The 27,298-nt window shown below is 50.4% G+C and overlaps 1 protein-coding gene across 5 annotated transcripts in view; it reads left to right on the top strand.

The window, feature by feature from the left end:
• LOC114813699 overlaps positions 1–19,789 on the top strand; it is a 39,986-nt gene extending 20,197 nt beyond the window's left edge. For 2 of the 5 annotated variants that reach the window (XM_039912974.1, XM_039912975.1), the window contains exons 3-7: positions 12,727–13,076; positions 13,574–13,717; positions 16,920–16,984; positions 17,563–17,639; positions 18,089–19,789. In XM_039912974.1, coding sequence (XP_039768908.1) covers positions 13,054–13,076; positions 13,574–13,717; positions 16,920–16,984; positions 17,563–17,639; positions 18,089–18,424 — 645 coding nt within the window. In that variant the 5' untranslated portion in view covers positions 12,727–13,053 and the 3' untranslated portion in view covers positions 18,425–19,789. The other 3 variants (XR_005660307.1, XR_005660308.1, XM_039912976.1) reach the window with 3 other exon arrangements.
• Positions 19,790–27,298: the final 7,509 nt, after the last annotated feature.

Below are 27,298 nucleotides of genomic sequence, written 5' to 3' on the forward strand. Positions count from 1 at the left end.
CACACCCTGACCATGAGACACCCCCACCCCATTTGCAAATAAGGTGTATTTTCCATCCTGCCTCAATCTACCTACTCATTGCTATTGTTTTTGTATGTCTGTCTCCCCTGATTAGACTGTAGGCCCATCAAAGGTCAGGAACTGTCTCTATCTGTTACCGATTTGTACATTCCAAGCGCTTAGTACAGTGCTCTGCACATAGTAAGCACTCAATAAATACTATTGAATGAATGAATGAATTAGCTGTAGTAAAATAACTTCCTGCTGCTGGCCATATTCTGAGTCCCTTACTCCATCCTATTCCTGCCTCCCAGCTGGTTACTCGACACAGGTTTCTGCCACCCAGATTTGGGGAGCTCTTAGCATAGGATCAGCCCTGCTCCCTCAAGACCCAATCCCCGCACCTCTCAGCAGATCTCTCCTCAACCACAATTTGATCTTGGGGCTGCAGAGATGTCTTTGCTGGAGCTGACCACAGGTTGGTCAGGGGAACAGGATAGGACTTTTGGGCACTAGACTGGGAATTGTGTCGAAATAAAAAAAAATTTTCCTGCCTTTCTCTCTCGTCCCCTGAGAGGCAGGCAAAGCTTTTCCCTATATTTCTCCAATACGGACAGTCACACACACACACATACACATGCGTGCACACATGCACAAGTCTGTAGGAACTTGGCAAACTAATTTAGGTTTCATACATCTCCCACCAGAAGCAATCTAGTCCGTGAACAGTTCACAGGATTAAACTCTTTCGAAATCTCCATAAGAATTATTATTTTTTTTATTTTTAATACTTACACTGAATTAGATTCCAACAATCCTACAGTCTGCTGTTTTATACGAAAACAATCCATTTCTCCCTATTTACTTTTCTACTGTTTGCACTTTGCTCCTGCAAGATGTGAATATCTTCACCTATCTTCTTTGAATCCAGTTCCTCCCAAATTCTTGTCATTTGCACCTGCTGTTTAATCCTCATTCATTATAAGTTTAAAGGTTCTCAATTCCTTCTGTCGACCTGCTCCTGCAAATTATAAAGTCCTAAAGTCATGATGCCACCTCCCAAAAAAGACATTTATTCCCCCAAGATACTTTTGTTGTATTCAATGGGGGTTAAACTATGTAAACAAATTATTGGCGATCTTAGACTGCAGCTTTCTCCTTCCATCTCTGCTCACCATCTTCTATTCCACTGGTTTCGTTTCCATATTTCCTGGAAATCTCATTCTGACCATGACCAATTTGATCATTTAATAATCCTACGTGGTAGGCAGGCCAAGTTTGGAGATAGGCATTCTTTTATGTTTATAATAATACATGTAGAACAAAATTACACTCACTTCTGAACTGTAACAGGCAATTCAAAATTAATTAAAAGACAGGACCTTCTTTGCAAATTAACTCTAATTTGAGTTCTTTGATCTTGTATTGATCAGTTAGTAGTATTTATTGAGCAGTTACTGTTTGTCGAGCAAGTGGTTGGGAGACTACAATATGACAACAGAGGAGACATTCCCTTGCCCACAACAAGCTTACAGTCTATAAAAGGAGACAGGCATTAATATGAATAAATGAGTTACAGGTATGTACATACATGCTATGGAGGTGGGAGGGGGTTGAATAAAGGCAGCAAGTCATGGTGACACAAAAGGGATGAAATTAAAGGGAATGAAGGCTTTTAATCATTCATTCATTCATTCATTCATTCATTCAATTGTACTTATTGATTGCTTACTGTGAGCAGAGCACTGTACTAAGCACTTGAAAAGTACAATTCGGCAAGAGATAGAGACAATCCCTACTCAACAACGGACTCGCAGTCTAGAATGGAGAGACAGACAACAAAACAAAACAAGTAGATAGACATCAATAACATCAAAATAGATAAACAAAATTGTGGATAGATACACATCATTAATAAAATAGAATAATAAATATGTACAAATATATACCAATGCTGTGGGGTGGGGAAGGGGGTAGAGCTGAGGGTGGGAGTAGGGATGATGGGGAGGGGAGGAGGAGCAGAGGAATAGGGGAGCTCAGTCAGAGAAGACCCCTGGAGGAGGAGAGCTCAGTAGGGCTTTGAAGGGGGGAAGAGTGCTAGTTTGGCAGATGTGAGGAGGGAGGACATTCCAGACCAGATGTAGGACGTGGGATGGGGGTCGACGGTGGGACAGGTGAGAACGAGGCACCATGAGGAGGTTTGTGGCAGAGGAGTGAAGTGTGCGGGCTGGGCTGTAGAAGGAGAGAAGGGAGGTGAGGTAGGAGGGGGCAAGGTGATGGAGGGCTTTGAAGCCAATAGTGAGGGGAGTTTTTGCTTCATACGAAGGCTGATAGGCAAGTACTGGAGGTTTTTGACATACCCAGAGAGTTTTTGGGTGTCTTGGAGGATAAATCCTTCAATAAGTCTTTGAAGAGAACAAAGAGAGTGATTATCTTTTGGATGTGAAGAGGGAAGGCATTCCAGGACAGAGGCAGGATGTGGGTGAGCGGGCAGAGGTGAGATAAATAAGATCGAGGTAATAATAATAATAATAATGTTGGTATTTGTTAAGCGCTTACTATGTGCAGAGCACTGTTCTAAGCCCTGGGGGAGACACGGGGGAATCAGGTTGTTTCACATGGGGCTCACAGTCTTAATCCCCATTTTACAGATGAGGTAACTGAGGCCCAGAGAAGTTAAGTGACTTGCCCACAGTCACACAGCTGACAAGTGGCAGAGCTGGGATTTGAACTCATGACCTCTGACTCCAAAGCCCATGCTCTTTCCACTGAGCCACGCTGCTTCTCGAGGTACAGTGAGAAGGTTAGCATTAGACGAGCTAAGTATGTGGGCTGCATTGTAGTAGGGGAGTAGTGAGGTGAGGTAGGAGGGGGCAAGGTGTGTTAAAGTTTCTGTTTCATGTGGAGTTGGATGGACAACAACTAGAGGATCTTGAGGAGTGGCAAAACATGGGCTGAAAGTTTCTGCAGAAAAATTATTCAGGAAGCAGAGTGAAGTATGGCCTGGAGCCATGAGAGACAGGAGTCAGTGGGGTCTTCAAGGAGGCTGTTACAATGCAGGATAGGATAATTTCTTTGATTAACATCATAGCAGTTTGGATGGGAAGGAAAGGACAAAGTGATGTTGTGAAGGTTGAACCGACAGGATTTAGTAATAGATTGAATATGTGTGGGTTGAAATGAGAGAAAGGAGTCAAGGATAATGCCAGGGTTACAAGCTTGCGAGACAGGAAGTATGGAGGTGCTATCTACAGTGATTAGAAAGTCCTGGGAAGGACAGAATTTAGGTGGAAAGACAAGGGGTTCTCTTGTAGACGTGTTAGGTTTGAGGTGATAGTGGAACATCCAAGTACAGATGTTTTGAAGGCATGAGGAAATGTGAGACTTAAGAGAGGGAGAGAGATCAGGGCTGGAGATGTAGATTTGGATGTCATCCACATAGAGGTGCTAGTTGAAGTCATGGGAGCAGATGAGTTCTCCAAAGGAGTGTATGTAGATGGAGAACAGAAGGGGACCCAGAACTGAACCTTGAGGGACACCCACAGTTAGGGGTTGGGAGGCAGAGGAGAAGCCCATGAAAGAAACTGAGAATGAGCTGGCAGAGAAATCGGAAGAGAAGCAGGAGAGGACGGTGTAAGTGAAGCCGAGGTTGGATAATGTTTCCAGGAGAAGGGGGTGTTCCATAGCGTCCAAGGTAGCTAAGAGGACGGGGAAGATTAGGGTGGCATAAAGGCCATTGGATTTGGCTAAAAGGAGAACACTGGTACCCTTCGATAGGGCAGTGTCTGTGGAATGAAGGGGACAGAAGCCAGATTGGTGGGAGTCAAGGAGAAAATTGGAGGAGGGGAACGGAATCAGCTGAGATTCTCTCTCCCATATTTCCTTTCTTTAACTTATATTACCCGACAAAGGCATGATATGGCTATACTAAATGCTTGGGAGTGTCCAACGCAACAGAGTTGGTAGACACATTACCTGCCCATAAGGAGATGACAGTCTAGAAGGCATTTATTTTTATCTATTGCCCATCCCTCTGCCCCTCCCCGTCTCACATGACTGTAACCTGTCCATTCCCTCTCTTGGTAGGTTAAAAACCATGAAAGAAGCAAGAGAAGTGCAAAAATACAGGAATTACTTGGGGTACTCTGGCAGACACCTAAACCCGTTAAATTCTTGTTTGTCTGAATTGCTATTCACATTTGATTTGAGGGAGTCAAAAACTATAAAATTGGTGTGACCTGTTCTTTCTCCCAATCAGACTGTAATCCCCATGTGGGACAGGGACTGTGACTGATGTGATTTATCTTGCATTTACCTCAGTATTTAGCACAGTATATGGTTATACCAAGTGTTACATCCACAGGCAGGTTCTGTCTGGCCACCTAATGACAGCCTCTTCTACTCGTCTTCCTTGGTGTTGATCTCTATTGTACTGAAGTGAGATCTGAGTCACTTTCATCACGTAGCCCATACCAAGGTGATATGCCTTTAATAGGGCATTGAAGATGGAGAAAATAATTTTCTGTCAGATAGAAAAGGGAGGGCTTTCCAGGCTAGCAGCAGGATCTGAGAAAGAGGCTGGCAGAGAGACAGAATGAGATCTAGGTACAGTGCCTAGATTGGCATTAGAGGAGAGAAGGATGCAGGCTAGATAGTATGGTAGAGCAGTGAGGTAAAGTAGGAGAGGTCAAGGTCATTGAATGCTTTAAAGGAGCTTCTGTTTGATGCAGAGGTGGATAGGCAACGACTGAACGTTGAGGAGTGTAGAAACATGGACTGAATGTTTTTGTAGAAGAGGAAAGGAAAAATAATTTGCAGTATGTAACCGTAAATGTTTCATTAGAGGGCCTTCCTTCTTTTAAGTAATGATAAGATATTTTAGCAGTTGTACAGCTCTTAGAAATGTGTCAAGTGGTGGGGTAGATGCAATCTAATTAGATAATGAATAATTGTCGAGAAGCTGCATAGCGCAGTAGATACAGCACAGGCCTGGGAGTCAGAAGGTCATGGGTTCTAATTCTGGCTTTGCCACATGTCTGCTGTTGACCTTAGGCAAGTCACCTATCTTCTCTGGGCCTCAAATACCTCATCTGTAAAAGGGGGACTAAGACTGTGAGCCCTATGCGGGACAGGGACTGTGTCCAACTAGATTTGCGTGCATCCTCCCCAACGTTTACTACAGGACTTGGCACATATTAATCATTTAGCAAATACCACAAATGTCATGTTTATTAAGCCCTTACTGTGTACCATGTACTGTATTAAATACTAGGGTAGATATGAAATCATTAGTTTGGGGACAATGTCTGTCTTACACGGGGTTCACAGTTCAAGGGGGAGGAAGTAAAGGTGTTTAAACTCCATTTTACAGATGAGGAAACTGAGGTTCAGAGAAGTTAAGTGACATACCCAAGGTCACACTTCAAGCAAGTAGTGGAGCAAGATTAGCACCCAGATCCTCTGACTCTCAGGCCTAACCTGTTTCCACTAGGTCCAATTGCTTCTCAGTGTAGAATCACTGCTTCTTTCAGGTTTCTCTTCCATCCTAATCATTTGGCTCATGACCTTGTCCCAAGGTGCACCCGAGGTACCCCCTATAATAATAATGATGGTATTTGTTAAGCACTTACTATGTGCCAAGCACTGTTCTAAATCCTGGGGTTTATTCAAGGTTATCAGGTTGTCCCACATGGGGCTCACAGTCGTAATCCCCATTTTACAGATGAAGTCACTGAGGCCCAGAAAATTTAAGTGATTTGCCCAAGGTGGCAGAGCCGGGATTAGAACCCACGTCCTCTGACTCCCAAGCCTGTGCTCTTTCCACTAAGCCACGTTGCTTTCAAATGCTATCTCCAAGCCAGCAAGGTGGATTTCGGAAGTGTGAATAGGATACTGCCCTCACAACCAAAACTGCTAGATTGACAGCCCAAGCTGGGAATACAGAAGGAGTCCCTTGCCCCCGTGCCCATCAAATTAGGTATGGAGGAGGGGGAGGGTAGAGATTGGATAAACTCAGGCTGAAAGTTGGAATGGCCTAGGAGCACAGGTAATAAATGCTTGCAGCCTCTGACCTACTGGGCAGTGGATCGACACTTGCAGCAATCGGCTGTGGGTCACCTCTGCCCAGAGTGTGGGATGCCCGCTCTGCCTGCACCAAGTGAGGAGCCTTGGGATGGGTGAGTGTCCCGCTGAACTCTCATGGGGCTGGAAGCTGGCTCTTCTCCATGGGTGTTTAACACCTAAATGGATTCCTCCCAAGTGGGAAGTGCTTGTGGATCAGAGCTAGCTGCCTCATCACGTGTGAACATAGAATAAGTGGATTCCTCCCGGATGGGAAGCATTTGTGGGTGGCAGCTAGCTGCCTTCCCACGTGCAAACAAAGCATAAGTAAATTCCTTCTGGATGGGACCTAGATTCGCATCAGGAAACAATGAACATTGATGTGGCTCAAGAAGTCTGTTTCCTCTCCCAGACTGGAGTAGGTATCATGGGGAACTCCCTTCTCAACATGCTTGGCTTCTCTTCATTCCTCCTGGGTTCCAAACCAAAGCCCAGAGACCTAGGTGTTTTGCCACATATGAGTAGCACGTAATTATATTCTTCTTGATAGGAAAGTTTTAATATCAGTAAGTAAAGAGCACGGGCTTTGGAGTCAGAGGTCATGGGTTCGAATCCTGACTCGGCCACTTGTCAGCTGTGTGATTTTAGGCAAGTCACTTCACTTCTCGGTGCCTTAGTTACCTCATCTGTAAAATGGGGATTAAGACTGTGAGCCCCACGTGGGACAACCTGATTCCCCTGTGTCTACCCCAGCGCTGAGAACAGTGCTCGGCACATAGTAAGCGCTTAACAAATACCAACATTATTATTATTATTATTATTAATAATCATATTCCTCCCAAAAGGGAGGTTCAATTTGCCGCATCAAAAATAGTCAAATAATTCAATTCTCCTCGTGGAATAAATTTTGTACAAGACTCAGCCTTTCTGTCCCCCGTCTCTTACTTTAAGTGACAGACTTAGTACCTCACACCCCTTACTCACCTTCCAGGCCACTATGTAACCCAAATATCCCAAACCTTATATCACAAGAAACATCCTCCAATCCAGCCCCACAGCACTTATGCTCATATCTATAATTTATTAATTGGTATTAATGTCTGTGTTCCTCTCTAGATTGTGAGCTCGTTGTGGGCAGGGATGGTGTCTATTCATGGTTATAATGTACTCTCCCAAGTGCTTAGTACAGTGCTCTGCACACAGTAAGTGCTCAATAAATATATGATTCAATGAATGAATTAATATTCATTAGCAATGGTATTTGTACACCAAGTTCAGGCTACAAGCAGCATGGCCTATTAGCCTAGTGGAAGGAGGATGATCCTGTGAGTCAGAAGACCTGGGTTCTAAACCCAGCTTCATTACTTAGCTGCTATGTGACCCTGGTCAAGTCACTTAATATCACTGGGCCTCAGTAACCCCATCTGCAAAACGGGGATTTAATACCTGTTCTCTCTCCTACTTAGACCTGGTAGCCCCATGTGGGATTTGATTATTTTCTGCCTACCTCAGCGCTTAGCAGAATGTTTGGCACAGAGTTAGAACTTAACAAATACCACAATTTTTATTATTTTACTAGAGTAAATCCAAGACAGATTATACACACATGGCTCACAGTCTAAATTGGGGAAGATCACTATCTAGAGCAATGATGGTGGACTATAAAAAAACTAAATCGAACTTGAGGCACCAGATATGGACAACTCGCTCAAGGAGTTTGGAAAGGGATGGTAGTAGGAAGATGGGGCAATAACTGGAGGAAGCTATGGGGTCAAGGGAGGTTTTTTTTAGGATAAAGGAGAAATGGGCATATTTGAAAGCAGTGAGGATTGAAGCCCTTGGACAGCAAACAGTTGAAGATAGTGTTTAGGTCCATTCTGGACATGTTACCCCACTACTCAAAAACTCTAGTGGTTTCCCATCCACCTCCACATCAAACAAAAACTCCTCACCATTGTCTTTAAAGCACTCTATCACCTTGTTCCCTACTACATCACCTTGCTTCTCTCTTGGTATAACACAGCCCACACACTTAGTTCCTCTAGTGCTAACCTTCTCACTGTGCCTTAATCTCACCTATCTGGCTGCCAACCCCTAGACCACGTTCAGCCTCTGCCCTGGAACGTCCTCCCTCTTCAAATCTGACAGACACTTACTCTGCTCCTCCCTGCCCCCACCCACAAACCAAAGCCATATTGAAAGCACTTCTCCTCCTCTTCTTCTTGAAGGCCTATTGGAGGAGGTGGGCCTTCAACAAGGCTTTGAGGTGGGGGAGAGTAATTTTTCCTCATCTCCCACTCCCTTCTGCCTTAACCTGACTAGCTTCCTTTGCTCTTCCCCCATCCCAGGCCCACAGCACTTATGTACATATATATAAATTTATTTAATGTACATATCTGTAATTTCATTTATTTGTATTGATGTCTGTGTGCCCCTTGTAGAATGTAAGCTCTTTGTGGGCAGGAAATGTATCTATTGTTGTGTTGTACTTTCCCAAGCGCTTAGTAGAGTGCTCTGCATACAGTAAGTGCTCAATAAATATGATTGAATGAATGAATGAATGAATGAATGAATAAGAGCTTGAGCACAGTTAGGGATTAATTCAACTAGCCACCTGAGCACAGTTCACTAGGACATAGTTCCACACCAGAAGCCACGCACCCTCATCTCTCACCCTTGCCCATATCCCGCTTACAACTGTAGACTCACACCCTCATACCCAAGCAGCCAGGTTGGGTTTGGGAGGATGTGTGTGAGAGAGTAGGTTGAGACTGTCCCTCATTTTATATCCTTGATTCTTTGCTCTGGTGTTCATTACAGAAACAGGAGTACTGAGCCTGAGATTGGAGTTGGGACTGTATTGTAGGAGTTGCAGCTAGTTGCAGCTAGTCATATACATTTCACTCAAATTCTTGATCCCAAAGCCAGACCCCAAACAATACAGATCTCTGACATCTGAGGCAGAAAAAATTGAGGGTCACTGGTGGAGATCCTAGATGTTAAATACAGCCTGTGGGATACTGAACTCTTTCTCTTTCACTCTAAGATATATAACTATGAGAGAGAGAGAAAATAAAGGAGAGGGCTTTGGATGGTGAAATGTTCGGAGTGAAAGGTTTAGTGCACATATTACAGCAAACTGCTTCTACCAATGTTTGGACAAAGTCATTGTGGAGAGGAACCCACTTTAAACTGAAAAGACCGGATAAATGATGAGAGACCAGATAAGAGACAAAAGAGAAGTTGCCCAGATGGACAGATCAAGGAGACCCAGCTAGCTAAATCCAGATAAGGCCACTATCTTGGTGGAATAACTTGGAGGTATGGTAAGTGGATGGATATAAGGCTAGGCTGCTTGCCAGGATAACCATTTGCAAGGTCACATTTTAGGTCAGGGAAGATCCACCCAACAATTACATGAAACAAGCCAACAAAGAAAGAAAAATATCTTTTTTTATTGGTATTTGTTAAGCACTCACAAGGTGTAAAGCACCATTCTAAGCATTGCGGTAGGTATAAGTTAAACAGGCCCTATCCCAAATGGGGCTCACAGTCAAGTGGGGTGGGGATCAGGTAGTGAATCCCCATTTTTTGATGTTGAGGAAACTGAGGCACAATACATTTAAGTGACTGTCCAAAGTCACCCAGCAGGCATGAGGCAGAGCCAGGAGTAGAATCCAGGCCCTCTGGCTCCCAGGTCCATGCTTTATCTATTAAACAACATGGCTTCCTTGTGGTTTTGGAGCCCCCATCTTTCTCCAGATGAAGCCAATGCCTGTCATTCCTAGACCACATAATCTTCCAGGAGCAAAAGCCTTTTCCTGAAATTTTCACACCCCAGATCAGGCTGAAGACAGCTCTAATGATCACTTAGCTGGAACTGTCTGTTAAGGCAGTGTGTCCCATTGCCCTCCCTGATGTCCTGTGAAATCTTAGGAAGGTACTGTCCTAACCCACTGACTTCTAGGAAGAGAAATACCTAGGAGGGTCAAGAACCTAGACTAAGGGGTAAAATCTGAAATAATTTTATTCTGAATATTACCCTTCATTTGCTGCTCCCGAAATTCCATGAGTCTGAGGCCTAAAGATGAACTAAGTGCAGGGGATAAAGTACATGGATGATATAGGTGGAAGGAAACACTGGAGTTATGAGAGTGGGGTAGTCACCAGTGATGTTGGAAAGTTCACATAAAGTACACGAATGATATAGGTGAGAGGGAACCCTGGAGTTATGAGAGTGGGGAAGCCACCAGTGATGTTGGAAGGTTCACAATTCTGCTGCTGCTGGTCGGCTCCTTCTGGGGTTGGAACAGGGGCTGAAAGGAGCCACAGTGGAGAGTTGGGTAGCTTCTCTCCTAGGCGGTGGGCCCCAGAGGTTAGGTTGGTCACTGAGGGATTGGGGCTCAGAGTACTCCTAGTCCAGGGCTGCAGCTGCCATACAGCACCAGTCTTCAAATGAATTTTGTGATTACCAAATGGCCTCTCAACCAAATACTTTGGCCCCATTTGAGGCTAATTCATTTGACCGAGGGAATCTTATTGTGGCAAGAGAGTTGGCATGCAGATGAAGTGTAAAGCTATGCCATATAGGGCTAACCATAATGGAAAGGTCAAAGCCTACGCATCAGACAAAGTCGATTCACCTGTGATGGACAGCTGTGGCATGGGAAAGAGTCAAAGGCAAGTGACGAAATTATCAAAATATTGATCACAGACAACACCAGAGACTCAAGGTTTTACTGTGGGGAAGAAAGCAACAGTAAAAAGCAGTATGGTGTAGTAAATAGAGCACAGACCTGCAAGTCAGAAGGTCATGGGTTCTAATCCTGGCTCTGTCACTTATCTGCTTGGTGACCTTGGGCAAGCCACTTTACTTCTCTGGGCCTCAGCTAACTCATCTGTAGAATGGGGAATTGAGATTGAGAGCTCCACACGGGACAGGGACCTTATTCAACCAAATTTGCTTGTATCCACCTAAGAACGGCACCTGGCACATAGTAAGTACTTAACAAATACCATCATTAATTAAACCACTTCCATATCTTTACCAAGAAAACTGTATGGATACAGACACCACAATGACTTGATGACAGAAGATGGAACATTCTGAAGAGGGTGTGTCCATGGAGTCGCTCTGGGTCAGAAACTGGCTGTCAAAATAAGCACCTCCAAAGAGTAATTGGATCATATGCGGCTCTCTTAGTTGTCCTTCCTCCTTGGATGCACAAATCCTGGAGGGGCCTTTTCTCCCTTGTATCCCTTTGCTGCCGGGGCAGATTTGTTCCTTGGACCCTTAAGAGCTAACTGAAGCACTACCCCAGCTGCACAAAAATGTTAGAACACTATAGGATTTCTAATACTCAAATCGAAAGGGTCTTTAACAAGTGAATTGGTCAATATGAAATAATTCCTATAGAAAATGCCTTGACCTTTCCTCACCATCATCAATATTATTCCTTGAGTGCTTACTATGTTCAGAGCACTGTACTAAGCACTTGGGAATGTATAATACAAGAGTTGGCAGACACATTCTCTGCTCACAGTGAGCTTATATTTCCCACATTTCCCTTCCCCAGCACTCTACGTTTCCTGTGTGCAACATGCTGTCTGGTTCTGTACCCCTCAGACTCTCAAGGAATCCCAGGTCTCAGGTCCACCCTCTCCTGATTCTCTGAGACCAGAGCCAAAGGCCTTCCGAGCCACATGATCATTTTCCTGCCTCTCAGATAGTTTCCTGAATCCTAAGGGACCTCTTAAATGCTTCTCATAACCCCTCTCTCCCCGGGATTGTTCAGATTTTTTTGGATGCAGGCTTTCAAAGTGTAGTTAGAGTTTACAGGTTGGGGGGGCGGCTAGTTCTCATTGGGAACCCCTCTTTCCCTTTCCCTTCTCTCCCTCACCTTCTTCTAAGAAGTTCCATTCGTTCTGAGAAAAGGTCGCAAAAAAATGAGGCAAATGTTAATATTAAGAAATATTTTACTTGATTGTTTAGTTTATACATTTATCTAAGTAAATAAGTGATGGTTTCAATTTAGAATAGATCTTGGAAGCTAATGGCAATTTGGAGCAATATCCTCCACTTCAGATCAAATCCTTCACGATGAAACTTTGAGGGGGTGAAATCCTTCAAAGATATGACAAAGTCTGCCCTTTCCAATGTCTTATGTTTTATGTTTTCGAAACTGGAATTACCAGGTTGCCCGATGTGGCGAGATGGGGGCGGCGCTGGGGAAGAGAGGGAGGAGATACCTTCCGTGAACTATGGGAAGAAGGAAGCCAGATAGAACGCGGGCTGGGGCGGTGAGGGGAAGGGGACGTGTTTCCTCCGAAATCAAAGTGTGTATAAGTTAACCTCGAACTGAACTTCGCGGAAGGGAGAATCATAGTTTAGGTGTCCGCAGCCAGGGCTCCGCCAGCTCCTCTGGGTGTTTCATGCTACCTCAGATCCGTCTCTGCACTCGTCAGCCCGGAGAGGGCAAAGCATTGAGGGTGGGGTGAGAGCCGGAGCTTGCGGAGAGAACAGGACTCTTTTCCCCAGTTCACGGGGGGGGGGAAACAGGAACGGAGAAGGTAAGGGACTTGCCCAAGATCACACAACAGGAATGAGGTATAAGTGGAACTGCAACCCGGGTCTGCTGAGTCCCAGTGTCGTGCTCTTTCCAACAGGTCACGCCAAGTCCTGAATATCCCACCCCACAGACACAGTTACTAATTGCATGCCCGTGGAGACACGGGGGCATGCGTTCCAGTCGCGAGTCAATGATACTGTGTTTTCAAGCATTGGAAGCGGTGGGATTTCTGAATCCCGCTGGGCTGGTAACAGGGCATGGAATTGGAGATTTAGAAGGAATCGCTCTTACCAATCCGTTTTAAGCGGAGCACGTGCAGTGGGTCACGGGAGACTTCATCCTAAGAACAGTCCAGAGACAAAAGCAAACTTTGAAGCAGGCTTAGCGTTGAGAGACCCTGAAAATAACAACACCCTGCATCTCCATGGGATCACGCTTATACATGAGGTACGGTGAGCTATCTCATAACAACCCTTCTCCATCCCCATCTCCCTTCCTGACCCCTAAAAACTCAGTCCATGTTGCGACCAGCCTCCATCCCCTGCTTTCCCTTTCAGTGTCTTGAGTTTGAGGGTCACAAAGACATCTCTCTTCTTCTACCTCAGGGTGAAGTGCATGGCCCCCTCCCGCCCTCAGGCTCCATTCACCTCTTGCCGCTCCACTCACGCTTCCTCCTCCTTCTCTGCGATTGAGATTCGGCTGCTGCCAGGGACAGACTTTCTGGCATATTAACTCACCTGGACAGACTTTGTCGCCTTCTTCTGGACCGTAGCCATTTCTCGATATTTCCTTCTGGTGCTCTGAAACCAGGCTGTAACCTGGATGAGAAAACAGACAGAAAATCAGTTCAGTTTGAGTCGTGTGTGTGTGTGTGTGTGTGTGTGTGTAGGAAGACAGGGAGGTTTGGGGACGGGGCGGGAGCAAACCTATCTGATTCCCTACAGAGGAAATATTTGGCCTCATCTTGTAAAACGGAGATGTGATTCAGATTCCTGGGAGGTGATGAGCAACCACATCTCCAGCCCACGACTGCTCTTCAAGCCAGTTCAGCACAGGCGCTTGTGTGGTCAGATGCAATGGATGATATGGTGAGTGAAATGGGGAGAGGAGCTGAATGGGAGAGTGAAAGAAAAACATCTTGAAAGGTAGATGGGTGTGGGATGTGGGCAGAAGGGTTAAGGAACCTCATTTCTGTTTAAATGACTGATTTTTGGTACCATACTCGTTCCCTCCCCCTCCACTGTTCAGCTGTGCACTCCTCTAGACCTCTACCTGAAGGAACTCAAGCCCACAAAAAAGTTGGTTTCTTACCTGTGGAACGGATATCGCCAAATCTCCGGCCAGTCTTACTGCTTCAGGGGTCCTGACCCGATGCTTCATTTTAAATGTCATCCACAAGGTTTCCATGATGGATTTGCTCACAGGACGATTCTGGGAGGTTTTGTGGACCACCACCCTGTCCATCTTCCTCTTGGCTACGTTCCTTTCCTTTCCTTCCTCCTCTTTCTTTTCCATTTCATTACCTTCGTCGTTATTCCTAGCAATGCTGATGAGTCCAGAGGAAGACCCGGACCCATGTGTCTGATCAAGAGGTGCCATTCGTGGTTCCAGAAGGCAAGAAGGGGCTATTAGAGATAGAAAACGAACAGTAAGCAGAAGACTCGAGAAACGCCTGATATGCAATACCGCCGGGCTATGCCCCTTCCCCAGGACCCAGCTCTCACCAGGATCGATACATCCCTTCACCCTGGATTCACCCAGTATGCACAGCTACATCCATCCCTCTCTAGAGATGTGGTGAGATAAACTTTTCTGTCATACTACCTGAACTTTGAGAGGTGCTCCTTATTGGGGGATCACGTCCCATGGTCTGGGTGTATTTCTCGTACCAAGATCGTTCAATCTCTTCGTCCCCTTCACATAGCGGTAGTATTGCGGAGGACACCATGTCCACTTCCACCGCAGAGATCTTTGGATAAGCCTTTACAAAGCTCCAGAACAAGGATTCCTGGGATGCGATGGTTTCTGGCAACAGGAGAACTCTGCAGGAGAAAAGAACGGAGAACATTCAGCCCAGGAGTTTTGCCCCATCGTCGCCACGCCTGCCTGTCGAGCCCTTCAGAAGCGGTAAATGAAGGGAAGCGGGCAACCTTTGCTTTGGGAGCCGAATTGGCTTACAGCCTTCTTTGGAGTGCCCCAGAGGACACAGTCGATCTGGGATGGACGTTTTCTACGGATTGATTGCTCCGTGACGAAGACCAGCCAAATCAGTTTGCTCTGCTTCCCGCCGCCTTTTCTCAAGGGCCCAGAAGGGGAAGCTCTACTCCTGCTGTGTTGGCTCCAATTTAGCACTTCCCCTATCTCCACGCGTTATGTCACGTTCTGCCTAGCTGGTGTGAGTGCGCTACTTGGTACCTCAGCTGATAAGAGAGACTTGGCTCTTGAAGAGCGATCAAGGGCGGGGTGCAGGCCCATCTCACTCCGGGGCAAGAGTTCACACTCTCACTGCCAATCCATTAGAAAGGTTAACATTTCAATGCAAAGTGATCCCTTACAGTTAATCAATCAATTCTTGTTAATGAGTTGAGAGTGAAATGAGTGCTGACTACCCCCTGACTGAATTATCCCCGTGCCTGTCGTTGGCGGAATGAGCCTCCCACGCAGAAAATTCTTGGGACAATAGTAGCACAACAGAACTCAAGCAGGAAAATGACGGAGCAGGCCCATCACTACGGCTATCTTACTGGTACAGGCTCTTATAATATCCCGGCTGGATTATTGTATCAGCCTTCTCTCTGATCTCCCTTCCTCCTGTCTCTCCCAGCTCAGAGCCCAGCATCCCCTGGCCCTTCCCCGCCCAGTCCGGCATCCCCTGGGCCATGGGGGAGTAGTGAGGAGTTTCAGCTCAACCGGAATGAGGGCAAACAAACAGCATCAGTGGCTTGCGCCCGGTGCAGGAAAAGGGACTCAGCGAGCCGGCGGAATTGGGGGTGGAGTGGTGGAGGTGGAGAGAGGGTTAAATGTCAGTTCACACACGACACCCAGATCCCCAGCTGCCAAGGCAGCGGTCGGGGAGCGCTGCCCATGTGTAGGCCTGGGACAGGCAGCGCAGCAGGAAGAGACCACGAGCTGCCATACCCTTCCCCTTCTCCACTCAGATGGAAACCCAGAATCAAGGCCCACTTCAGCCCCTTCTCCCCTCCCTACGTGCCTTGGATTTGAGCGGTGGGCAGAGCTCCACCCGGCCCTCCTTCCTGGCTGGCTTTCTCTCCCTCTCCCACTCCCCAGAGCTCACCCAAATGGGTGCGGGGACCAGGCCTCAGCTCCATCCCAGTTCACCCACTCACTAACTTGCACGTAGTCTACAGGAGCCAGGACTGGAAAAGAGAAGCATTGACATCACCCTGAAGTCACAGGCCCGGATGCAAAACCCAGAGGCCTAAATCGGGTTTTTGTTTTGTTTTTGTCTGTCTGTCTCCCCCGATCAGACTATAAGCCCGTCAAAGGGCAGGGAAGGCATCTGTTACCCATTTGTACATTCCAAGTGCTTAGCAAGCGCTCAATAAAAACTATTGAATGAATGAATGAATGCACTCGACAGAGGAACATGGGACGCCTTTAATACATAATTTCCCATCAGGAAAGCTCCAACCCGAAAAACATCTTCAGGATTCTCCCCACATGTCCAATCAGTCCCCCAAACCCGCCGGTCTCATGTTCACAACATCGCCAAGATCCGCCCAGACGACACTCGTTTCACACCTCCCTCTTTCGCCCCTTTCTGTCAATCCGCAGAGTTGACACTTTGTTGCCTCAATCTCCGGCCACCAGGGGCGTGGGGCGATTTCGTGGGAGGAAGAGCCAATGCTGATCCGAGGAATTCGTGGTGACACCCTATTTAAATGTCGCAGGCTCGCTCGTCCCTGCCTGGTCCAGACGCAACCTCAGCCCAGAGGGGATACGACGCTGCCGGCCAACTGCTTCGCCGTCCGCTCGGATCTCGCTCCCTCCCTGTTGCAGGATGCGCGGCCCCGCCAGCCCCTTACCCAGCTCCGCGCGGAGCCATGGGAAGGGGTCTCGGCCCCTCGGAAACAAGAAGACTGGACGGGGAAGCCCTAGCCGAGGGCTCTCCAGGAAGGCCTCGCTAGACAGCCCCGCTCAGGATAGTACGGGTTCGCCCTCACAGAGTGGGGTCCTCTCTACTGGGATCCAGGAGAAACGGAAACTGGGTCCGGGGCCCTCCCCGGGGCTGGAGAGAGATCGGCCCGGTTCTTTTCTCTTTCCTTCCAGCTGCGATGAGGATGCCACCCAGACTGCCAAGCGCCGCTGTATCCGGGTCTCTCCGCTGGCTGCAGGTAAAGTCCCTCTTTCTCTTTTTCTCCCGCTCGCATCCTTTCTTTTCCCGCTATTTCCCCAGGTTCCTCTCCTGCCATCCCACTCACTCCTTCTCGTGAAGCCCACCCTTTTCTCCCTGACATGGCTGCGGGACCTCAGGACTGCCTCTCCGACTCTCCCCTTCTTTATCTGCTGCTATTTGGGAACCCTGTTTCGGCGGTGACCCTGGCCGCGTGTCTATTTCGCTTTCTCTCCGCCTGCTCCCGAGTTCTTTCCTCTGCGACCCTCAAGGCCAAACTTTCCCTTTCAGATTCTTCCTGCTTATCCGGGTCCCAGGCCTGTGCCCGGGCTGCCCCTGAGATGTGATCCTGACTCCTTTCCTCAGGGCCTACCCCTTACCTCATCGTTTGTCCTAGACCGCACAAGCTCCATCTGCACCTAAACGCATTCCCCCACCCCCTGTTGAACTCCTCCGGGTTTTCCACCTTGGCCCCCAAGCTTTCCTTCTTCCTGCCACGTCTTGATGGGCAAGGATTTTGAGGATTTGGGGGAACTCCTGTCTCTCTCGCCACCATTACCTGTGTTTGTTTCCCTACAGATGGCAGGAAGCTCGTGACCTCCATTTCCAAGAAGCCTGGCTCAACCCCGTCCATCAGAAGCCCAGTGCCATTCCAGGTGAGTCCTTTCTTTCTCCATGGGGTTCCCCCTAGTGTCGAAGGCTTGGCACGGTAGCTATACCCGCAGGTCAGGTGACCGCGGCCGAAAGTTGGGGGTAGGATTCAAAGGCGGGGTGGGTGGCGGGGGGAGGGCGGGGGGCGCGCCTCTTGGGCACGGGTCCTGCGAGATGTCAATAGTCCTTAGGGATTCAGTCCCCAAACAAAACAAACCAAACAGTGGGAAGATCAGCGTGGCTAGGTTTTCCCCAACGCATTGCCGAGTAGCCGTATCTTTTTCACTGCAATAGGTATCGGGGGGCGGGGGTGGGGGCGGCGGCATTTGGCCAGAAGACCTTCCCGCCCCTACCTCCTTTGAGAAGACTCTAAAGGTACGTCGCTAGGATTGAAAGAAGAAGCATTTGCTTTCTCTTTGCTAATAACAAGATCTTCTGTGTCCCCTTCCTCCAGGTCCTGCTGGATGGTGAACCCATCACCGTGAATGAGCTGGAGATGGCCTTCCAGAGATTCTTTGGTTCCCAGCGGTCAGGGCTGGAGGTCCCGACACTGAAGTGGGTGGATGGCTCCGTCCTGAAGTCAGACCAGGAGGCCAATCCCCACCTCTCCTCCCTCGCAGCGCAGGCCAGAGGCAGGTCAAATCCACTGAGCGACAATGAGGACTTCTGCCTCATGTCTGCGGTCTCCTCGCTCCGAGCCATCTCCATCCACAAGCTGCAGCTCCCGCGGATTCCCCGAAGAGCCTCGGTCCGACCGAGGGCTCGTCGCCGCCTGTGCTGGGACTCCTGAAGATTCGCTCCTGTCCTTCAGTTGTCGCCAGAGGCTGGGACAGGCTGGTGCAGCCTGGAGATTTCCACCATCACTGATGGTCTGCGAGGGGCGCGGACCTAGTCACGCACATAGAGAGCTAAGGCCCTATTCGCCCTCTCTCCCACCCTGCCAGCCTTGGTGTCCTTGGAGACGTGGGTCCTCAGACGCAAAAGCGCTGGTGATCCCTGTCTCCGTAGAAGGGCACTGCTACAACCTGCCCAGTTCCTGAGAGCGGTGGGCGTCACTTACCCGAACTGTGTTGGGGGTGCCGCTGGGCAGAGCCCAGCATCCCCCTGCCCTCCCCCGCCCAGTCCTGCGTCCCCTGGGCCTTGGGGGAGTAGTGAGGAGTTTCAGCTCAACGGGAATGAGGGCAAACAAACAGCGTCAGCGGCCTGCGTCCGGTCCAGGGAAAGGGGCTCGGCGAGCGGGAGGGAGTGGGGGTGGAGTGGTGGAGGCGTGGAGAGGGTTGAAGGCCAGTTTCCACGCGACACCCAGATCTCCGGCTGTCATGGCAGTGGTCGGGGAGCGCTGCCCGTGTGTAGGCCTGGGACATGCAGCGCAGCAGGGAGAGAGCTCGAGCTGCCATACCCTTCCCCCTCTGCACTCAGATGGGAACCCAGAGCCCAGAGCCCAGAGCCCAGCCCCACTTCAGCCCCTTCTCCCCGTCCCCACGTGCCTTGGATTCGAGCAGTGGGCAGAGCTCCTCCTGCCTGGCTGGCTTTCTCTCCTTCTCCCTCTCCCCAGAGCTCACCCAAGTGGGTACGGGGACCAGGCCTGAGCCCTCCCCCTGCACGTGGAAGTCCCGTGGGACGCTCGAGCCAGCTCCCCGCCCCTCCCCAGCACCCAGGATCCCGAAACCGGCCACGTGGTAATGGAGACCCCAAGATAGAGGGTCACGGCATGGCCACCAGGGACCGTGACCCAGGGGGCGATGACTCGAGGCTGGGAGACAGTATCCTGGACTAGGCCCGGAAGCCAGTGGAAGCACGGGGCCCACCTCCAGCTTCTTTTTGGAAACCATTTGGATCCCTTTCGCACCTTCCTTCTCTCTTTCTGCAGCCTTACCTTCACACCTGGGGATTTCAACTTCCACACCGCCTCCTATCGCTTCGCAATTCCACTGACCTCGTGCTCCATCCCACCTCACCCACTCACTAACTTGCACGTACTCTACAGGAGCCAGGGCTGGAAAGAGAAGCACTGAAATCACCCTGAAGTCACCGGCCCGGATCCAAAACCCAGACGCCCAAAGATTGACGACTCTTTTCTGCTAGGTATTGCTGGTTACTCAACGAGCAGGTGTCAGTACTGAATAAAGGAAGTGAAGTAGGTTGACCATCTGAATAACCTATTCTCATGGAGAGTTATTTATTTGGAGTTTTGCAGGAACAGAGCACGAGTCAGCCCCGCAGAGCCAAAATGACCATGAGGAAAGAGCGGAACGTCCCACCGAGATTGAACTTTGGATCGCTCAACCCAGAGATCGGAGGGCTAGACATTTCCCAACTCCCTCTCCTTTCCGCCTTTCTGAGCCTCTACACACTCGTGATGTTCCATCTCCTCTGCAACCGACTGCTTCCTTTTCCCTTCTCCTGGAGCCGGGACGCGGGCGGAAGAATGTCACGATCGTTAACACTGTCCTCGGCGGCTTCATGCCAAAGGAATTTCCCTCTGCTGGGGAGTCTGAGGGCCACCGAGTACACTCACAAGGGGAACCCAACTCGCAACCCACCCCGGACATCCTCAGGGCTCCCTCCGCCGCCTCAGAGACATTTGGACATGAGCCCTTTCCTCTCCATCCAAACTGCTACCTTCGTCAATAATAATAATAATGATAAAGGGGCTATTTGTTAAGCCCCCACTATGTCCCCTGCACTAGGGGAGTGCGGGGCGGGGGGGGGGGAGGAGGGGATACAGGGCGATCAGATTGTCCCACGTGAGGTTCACAGTCCTAATTCCCGATGAGCTGACTGAGGTACCGAGATGTTAACTGACTTACCCAAAGTCACACAGCGGACAGGTGGCAGGGCTGGGATTAGAACCCATGACCTCTGATAGATCTCCTAAGCCCGTAATCTTTCCACTGAGACACGCTGTAGTCACTCATCATATCCTGACTGGATGACCACATTTGCATTCTATCTGATCTCCCATTCTCCTGTCTCTCCCCACTTCAGTCTGTACTTCACTCTGCTGCCCGGAATATCCTTCTAAGGAAACGCTGTCGGCATGTCACCCCTTTCTCCCCGCCCCCCTTCCTCAAAAAACCTCCAGCGGTGACCTGTCCATCTTCCTATCAAGCAAATAATCCTCACTCTTGGCTTCCAAGTTCTCCATCACCGTGCCCCCTCCAACCTCACCACCCTTCTCTCTTTCGACAGCCCAGCCCAGACCACACACTCACCACACCTCTGATGCTTTGCCCCCTCACTTTTTCTCGTTCACGCCTGTCCCTCCGTCGGCCCCTGTACCACGTCCTACCTCTGCCCTGGCATGCCCTCCGTCCTCACATCCGCCAAACTAGCACACTTTCCCCCCATCCTCCCTCGCCCTTCACAGCCCTACTGAAAGCTCAGCTCCTCCAGGAGCCCTTCCCACCCTGAGTCCTCCCTTTCCCTCTGTTCCTCTTCCTTCCCTCCCCATCGCCCGGACACCCTCCCTCGGCTCTAGCCCCCACCCTTCCTCGCCCAACAGCACTCACGCATAGATACACCTGTTTAGTATTCGATTAATTTTATCAATGATGTCTATAGAGCCATAATTCCATTTATTTATGTTGATGCAAGTTTTTTTTGGATTCGTTTTGCTGTTTGTCTACACCCACCCCCCCGTCCCCTCCTAGACTCTTAGCCCGTTGTTGAGTAGGGATTATCTCTAATTGCACCCGAATTGTACTTCCCAAGTGCTCAGTACAGTCCTCTGCTAACAGTAAGCACTCAGTATATAAGAAGGAAGGATTGAAGGAATGAACGAATGAACAAACGAACGAATGAACAGTGCTGGGTCAAGCCGCGGTAACTCACTTTTCCAGAGGGCAGAGCAAGATCCGGCTCCCCACCCTGCCGTCCACCTTGCGGCCCGTTTTCCCAGAGTTGCTTTTTCTCAAATGTTATCAGTTTGTCTCCTGCTCCACAGCACAGTGTTATATACCCTCTAAAAAACGCCTCTCCTCTCTACTTCGCCTTCTGCAAAGTGGCCGCATTACCTCTCCGGATAATACGCGGAACTCACGGGGTGGATCAGCTTCATTAAATTTAGAAAATATGTATTTATATATAATATATACACTGCACCTGTCTCCTGCTCCACAGCACAGTGTTATATTCCCTACTATAAAAAGTCTCTCCTCTCGACTTTCCTTTCTGCAAAGTGGTTGCATTACCTCTCCGCACACAGAGTGAATATGCTCAGCTCCTCCAGGAGGCCTTCCCAGATTGAGCCCTCTCTTTCCCTCTGTTCCCTCCCCATCGCTCGGACACCCTGGGATAGAGCTCTCTAGAGCTCACTTATTCTACACCTCTCATATCTCTTCACCGTGCCAGATTAGAGTGAAGCTCAACAGGGTGTTGTATGCAGTCGGATTCCTCTTGTCCGCACCAGTTCTAAATCAGCTGCTAGGCGCCGGGCGAGGCGGGGCACCGCGGGGCCAGGGCCCGGCGGGGGAGACCCCGGGAAAACGGACCCCTGTGCCAAGGTGGACCTGGACACCTGCTACCCCAAGGTCAAAATGCCATCGGTGACGTAACCTCTCTGGCCAGAGGGCGGGGCGGGACGGGAAGATAGATGCCCCTCCCCTCCGTGCCCACCCAATTAGGTATGGAAGGGGAGGGAGCGGAAGGGGCGGAGATTGAACAGGAAGGAAGTTGGTACCACCCAAACCACGGGTAATGTATACTTGTGGCCTGTGGTGCTCTGGTCTCTCTTGGAGGACCACAGCGGTAGCAACAGTCACCCACGTGTCTTTCCTTTCCCAGAGCACCAGACGCCCATTCTGCCACCAGGACCATCGCACAGAGTCAGGGGTCACGGGACGGGTGAGTGTAACGCATAACTGGGTTTAATGCATAGGTGGGTAACGTATAAGTAAGTGTAACACATATGTGAGCTTATTGCATAAGTGGGTAATGTATAAGTGAGTAGATTGAACGTTTAAGTGGATTCCCCCCTAGCTAGCCGCCTCACCACGTGCAAGGAGCGCATACGTGAACTTAACGCATAGGTGGGTTTTAACGTACAAGTGGGGCTAACGTATAAGTGGGTTTTAACATGCAAGTGGGTTTAACGCTTAAGTGGGTTCCTCCTGAGTGGGTGCACACATGGTGGGAACTAGCCGCCTCACCACGTTGTGAGTAAACCATAAGCGAGCTCTTCCTGGGCGGGCCCTGGTGTCTGCCCACACGCGAGTAACATACCAGTGTCTTCCTCCGGTTAGGGAAGCTCTAACACCATATTCCTCCCAAAGGGGAAGCTTTAACACCATATTCTCCCATATTCCCCTCCCCGCCACCCCCCCGAAAAGGGAAGGCCGATTGTCGCGTTTAAGTAATTAATTAATTCAATTGGCCCCGCGGAATAAATTCTTTACAAAACACAGGTTTTCCATCCCCGGCCTCTCTCTCTTGCCGCGCCGATTCGGAGAGAACCTGTCTCCGGCTACGGGTAACAACCCCCCACCCCTCATCCCCTCCAAGGGGGCCCCACCCCATCCCCCTTCCTCACCCGACTCTCTTCCAACCTCGTCCGCCCCCCCCCCCTTCCATCAGCACATCGCTTCTGGAAGAGCGGAGGTGGGGGGGTAAGGGGAAGAGGTGGGATGGGCCGAGAAAGGGGGGGAGGGGGGAAGGGAGACGGACCCGAGGTCGGGGGGAAGGGAAAAGGGGGAATCCCCCGGGTGCCCCAGGCTCGGCCGCTACCTCCCCCGCAGCAGGTGTGATCCACAGGAATGGAGCGGCTCGCCTCCAGAGTCGGTGCCGCTGCCGACCCACGGGAACCCCCCCGTGGGAACCCCGGGGGCACATTCAATCAGTCATTCATGCATTCAATAATATTTATTGAGCGCTTACTATGTGCAGAGCACTGTACTAAGCGCTTCGAATGTATAATTAGACAACATTAGAGACAATTCCTGCCCAAAAACGTGTTCACAGTCTAAATGGAGGAGGCAGACAGTAAAGCAAAGCAGAACAAAACAAAACAAGACATCATCAAGATAGATATACACCTCATGAACAAAATAAATAGGGTAATAAATAATAGGAACAAATGAGCACAGTGCTGAGGGGAGGGGAATGGGGAAGAGCAGAGGGCGGGAGGAGGGGAAGGGGAGGGGAGGAGGAGCAGAGGGAACGGCCATGCCTCTGACCCCTGTTCAGGCCGGCCCTCCCTTTCCCTCTGCTCCTCCTCCTCTCCCCATTCCCCCTACTCCCTCCCTCCTGTTCTCCCCACCTTCCTACTTCCCACAGCACGTGCCTATCTCTATAGATTATTGATTGCTCTATTTTGTTCATGATGTGTATTTCCCTTCTCCTCCTCCTCCCACCCACCCCTCACACCACCCCTCCTGCCTCCCAACCCCCCCACCAGGAGGGGGGACGGGGAAAGGAAGGGGCGACAGAAAGGGATGGGGGAAAGAAGAGAGGACGGAAGGGATGGGAGAGGAGGAGAGGAGGCGCGAGGGCCAGGAAACCCGGGAGGGGATCCAAATGGGGACGAGGGTGAGGTGGGAGAAGAGAGAAGGAGAGCGGGAGTGGGGGCACGGGGAAGGGGGGAGACGGGGAGAAAGAGCGGTTGGCGGCGGCGCGGGAAGAGACCCCGGGGGCGGGGGGAGCAGCGGCGCCCAGCACCGCTTCTCGCCCCAGCCCGACGGACCCAGCCAATCCTCAGAGCCAATCCTTATCCCGAAGTTACAGATCCGCCTTGTCGACTTCCCTTACCTACATTGTTCCAACACGCCAGAGGCTGTTCACCTTGGAGACCTACTGCGGCTATGGGTACGGCCCGGCGCGAGATTTACACCTTTTCCCCCGGATTTTCAAGGGCCAGCGAGAGCTCACCAGACGCTGCCAGAACGGCGACGCTTTCCAAGGCGAAGGCCCCTCTCTCGGGGCGAACCCATTCCAGGGCGCCCTGCCCTTCAGCGTGGCTCAGTGAAAAGAGCCAGGACTTGGGAGTCAGAGGTCATGGGTTTGAATCCCGGCTCCGCCGCTTGTCAGCTGTGTGACTTTTGGCAAGTCACTTCACTTCTCTGTGCCTCAGTTACCTCATCTGTAAAATGGGGATTAAACCTGTGAGCCTCACGTGGGACAACCTGATCCCCTTGTATTCCCCCAGCGCTTAGAACAGTGCTTTGCACAAAGTAAGTGCTTAACTCATACCAACATTAATATTATTATCATTATTATTATTATTATTAAAAGGCAACTCTCCCCGGGGCTCCTGCCGACTTCTCCGGGATCGTTTGCGTTACCGCACTGGACGCCTCGCGGCGCCCATCTCCGCCACTCCGGATTCGGGGATCTGAACCCGACTCCCTTTCGATCGGCTGAGGGCAACGGAGGCCATCGCCCGTCCCTTCGGAACGGCGCTCGCCAACTCTCAGGACTGACTGACCCATGCTCAACTGCTGTTCACATGGAACCCTTCTCCACTTCGGCCTTCAAAGCTCTCGTTTGAATATTTGCTACTACCACCAAGATCTGCACCTGCGGCGGCTCCACCCGGGCCCGCGCCCTAGGCTTCAAGGCGCACCGCAGCGGCCCTCCTACTCGTCGCGGCCTAGCCCCCGCCAAAAGAAGGGAAGGCAGAAAAAAAAAGAGAGAAGAAAAAAGTGGGGGGGGGATGGACTCGTGCGCCGGAGCACCTCGGGTTTTTTTCTCTTTTCATCTCTTTTTTTTTTTTTCTAATTTCCCAAGCTTTTCCTTGGTAGTGCCAGTGACGACCGGATATAATAATGTTGGTATTTGTTAAGCGCTTACTATGTGCAGAGCACTGTTCTAAGCACTGGGGTAGACACAGGGGAATAGGGTTGTCCCACGTGGGGCTCACAGTCTTAATCCCCATTTTACAGATGAGGTAACTGAGGCACAGAGGAGTGAAGTGACAGTCACACAGCTGACAAGTGGCAGAGCTGGGATTCGAACTCATGACCTCTGACTCCAAAGCCCGGGCTCTTTCCACTGAGCCACGCTGCTTCTCTATGGGCCCGACGCTCCAGCGCCATCCATTTTCAGGGCTAGTTGATTCGGCAGGTGAGTTGTTACACACTCCATAGCGGATTCCGACTTCCACGGCCACCGTCCTGCCGTCTATATCAACCAACACCTTTTCTGGGGTCTGATGAGCGTCGTCGTCGGTTCCTGAACCCGGCCTTCGGGTCATCCCACAGCGCCAGTTCTGCTTACCAAAAATGGCCCATTAGGTGGCACATTCCATGCCCGGCTCCAAGCCAGCGAGCTGGGGTTCTGACCCATTTAAAGTTTGAGAATAGGTTGGAGCCTGGATTCGAACTCAGGATCTCTGACTCCAAAGCCCATGCTATTTCGACTGAGCCACTCTGCACCCTCGGGGCATCTCGGGGCAGAGGGCGGTGGGGCAGGGAGAGGGAGGGAGAGCGAAAGGCCGTCCCTCCATACACACACCCACACCACACCCCGTCCCCTCCCCAACAAACAAGCCCACTGGGATTCCACCTCAGCCGGCACACGCCGGCCCTCGCCTTCATCGCGCCATTGAGCCCCTGACTCGCACACGTGTTAGACTCTTTGGTCCGTATTTCAAGACGGGTGGTTGGCCGACATCGCCACAGACCCCAGGCGCCCCCTCCTCCCAAGCGGGGCGGGGAGGGGGAGAAGGCGGGGGGAGGGGGCGACTGAAGCCCCCCATTGGGGAAACCCAGGGGCGTGACGCGGTCGGGGTGCACCGAGGACAGTTTCCGCCCTGGCTTGGGACAAAAAAAGTCGCTCCGGGGGCGGGGCGGCCCGTCTCCCTCCTCCCGTCCTCCCCCCCTCCCTGCCACCTCCAATCTCTTCTCCAACTCCCACCCACAGCCCCCTCTCTCCCAAAGGGAAAGAAAGAGGGGATGGATGGGGGGGCAGAGATAAGGGGCGGGGAGGCAGGGAGACAGAAACCTCTCAACGGTTTCACGCCCTCTTGAACTCTCTCTTCAAAGTTCTTTTCAACTTTCCCTTACGGTACTTGTTGACTATCGGTCTCGTGCCGGTATTTAGCCTTAGCTGGAGTTTCCCCCCTGCTCTGGGCTGCATTCCCGCGCGTCGGGGTCCACTACCGGCCTCGCACCGTCCACAGAATGTGCCTCCATCAGCAGAAGGACTTGGGCGGGCGGACACACACACACACGAGCGGCAGCGGGGAGTGTGTCTTCCGGACGCCACAGATCCCGCGCCCCACCGCGGGGCGAGCATTCGGCACTGGGCTCTTCCCTTAGAGCTCTTAGAGAAGCAGCGTGGCTCAGTGGAAAGAGCATGGGCTTTGGAGTCAGAGGTCATGAGTTTGAATCCCAGCTCTACCACTTGTCAGCTGTGTGACTGTGGGCAAGTCACCTAACTTCTCTGGGCCTCAGTTACCTCATCTGTAAAATGGGGATTAAGATTGTGAGCCCCATGTGGGCTAAGCTGATTCCCCCGTGTCTCCCCCAGCGCTTAGAACAGTGCTCTGTACATAGTAAGCGCTTAACAAATACCAACATTATTATTATTATTATTATTCCCTCTTCTCTCGCCGTTACTGAGGGAATCTCGCTTAATTTCTTTTCCTCCACTGACTAATATGCTTAAATTCAGGGGGTCGCCACGTCTGCTCCGAGGTTAGATTCGGAAAAAAAAACAAAACCTCCGG

Source organism: Ornithorhynchus anatinus, chromosome 8 (genome assembly GCF_004115215.2).
Source record: "Ornithorhynchus anatinus isolate Pmale09 chromosome 8, mOrnAna1.pri.v4, whole genome shotgun sequence".
Taxonomy (NCBI): domain Eukaryota; kingdom Metazoa; phylum Chordata; class Mammalia; order Monotremata; family Ornithorhynchidae; genus Ornithorhynchus; species Ornithorhynchus anatinus.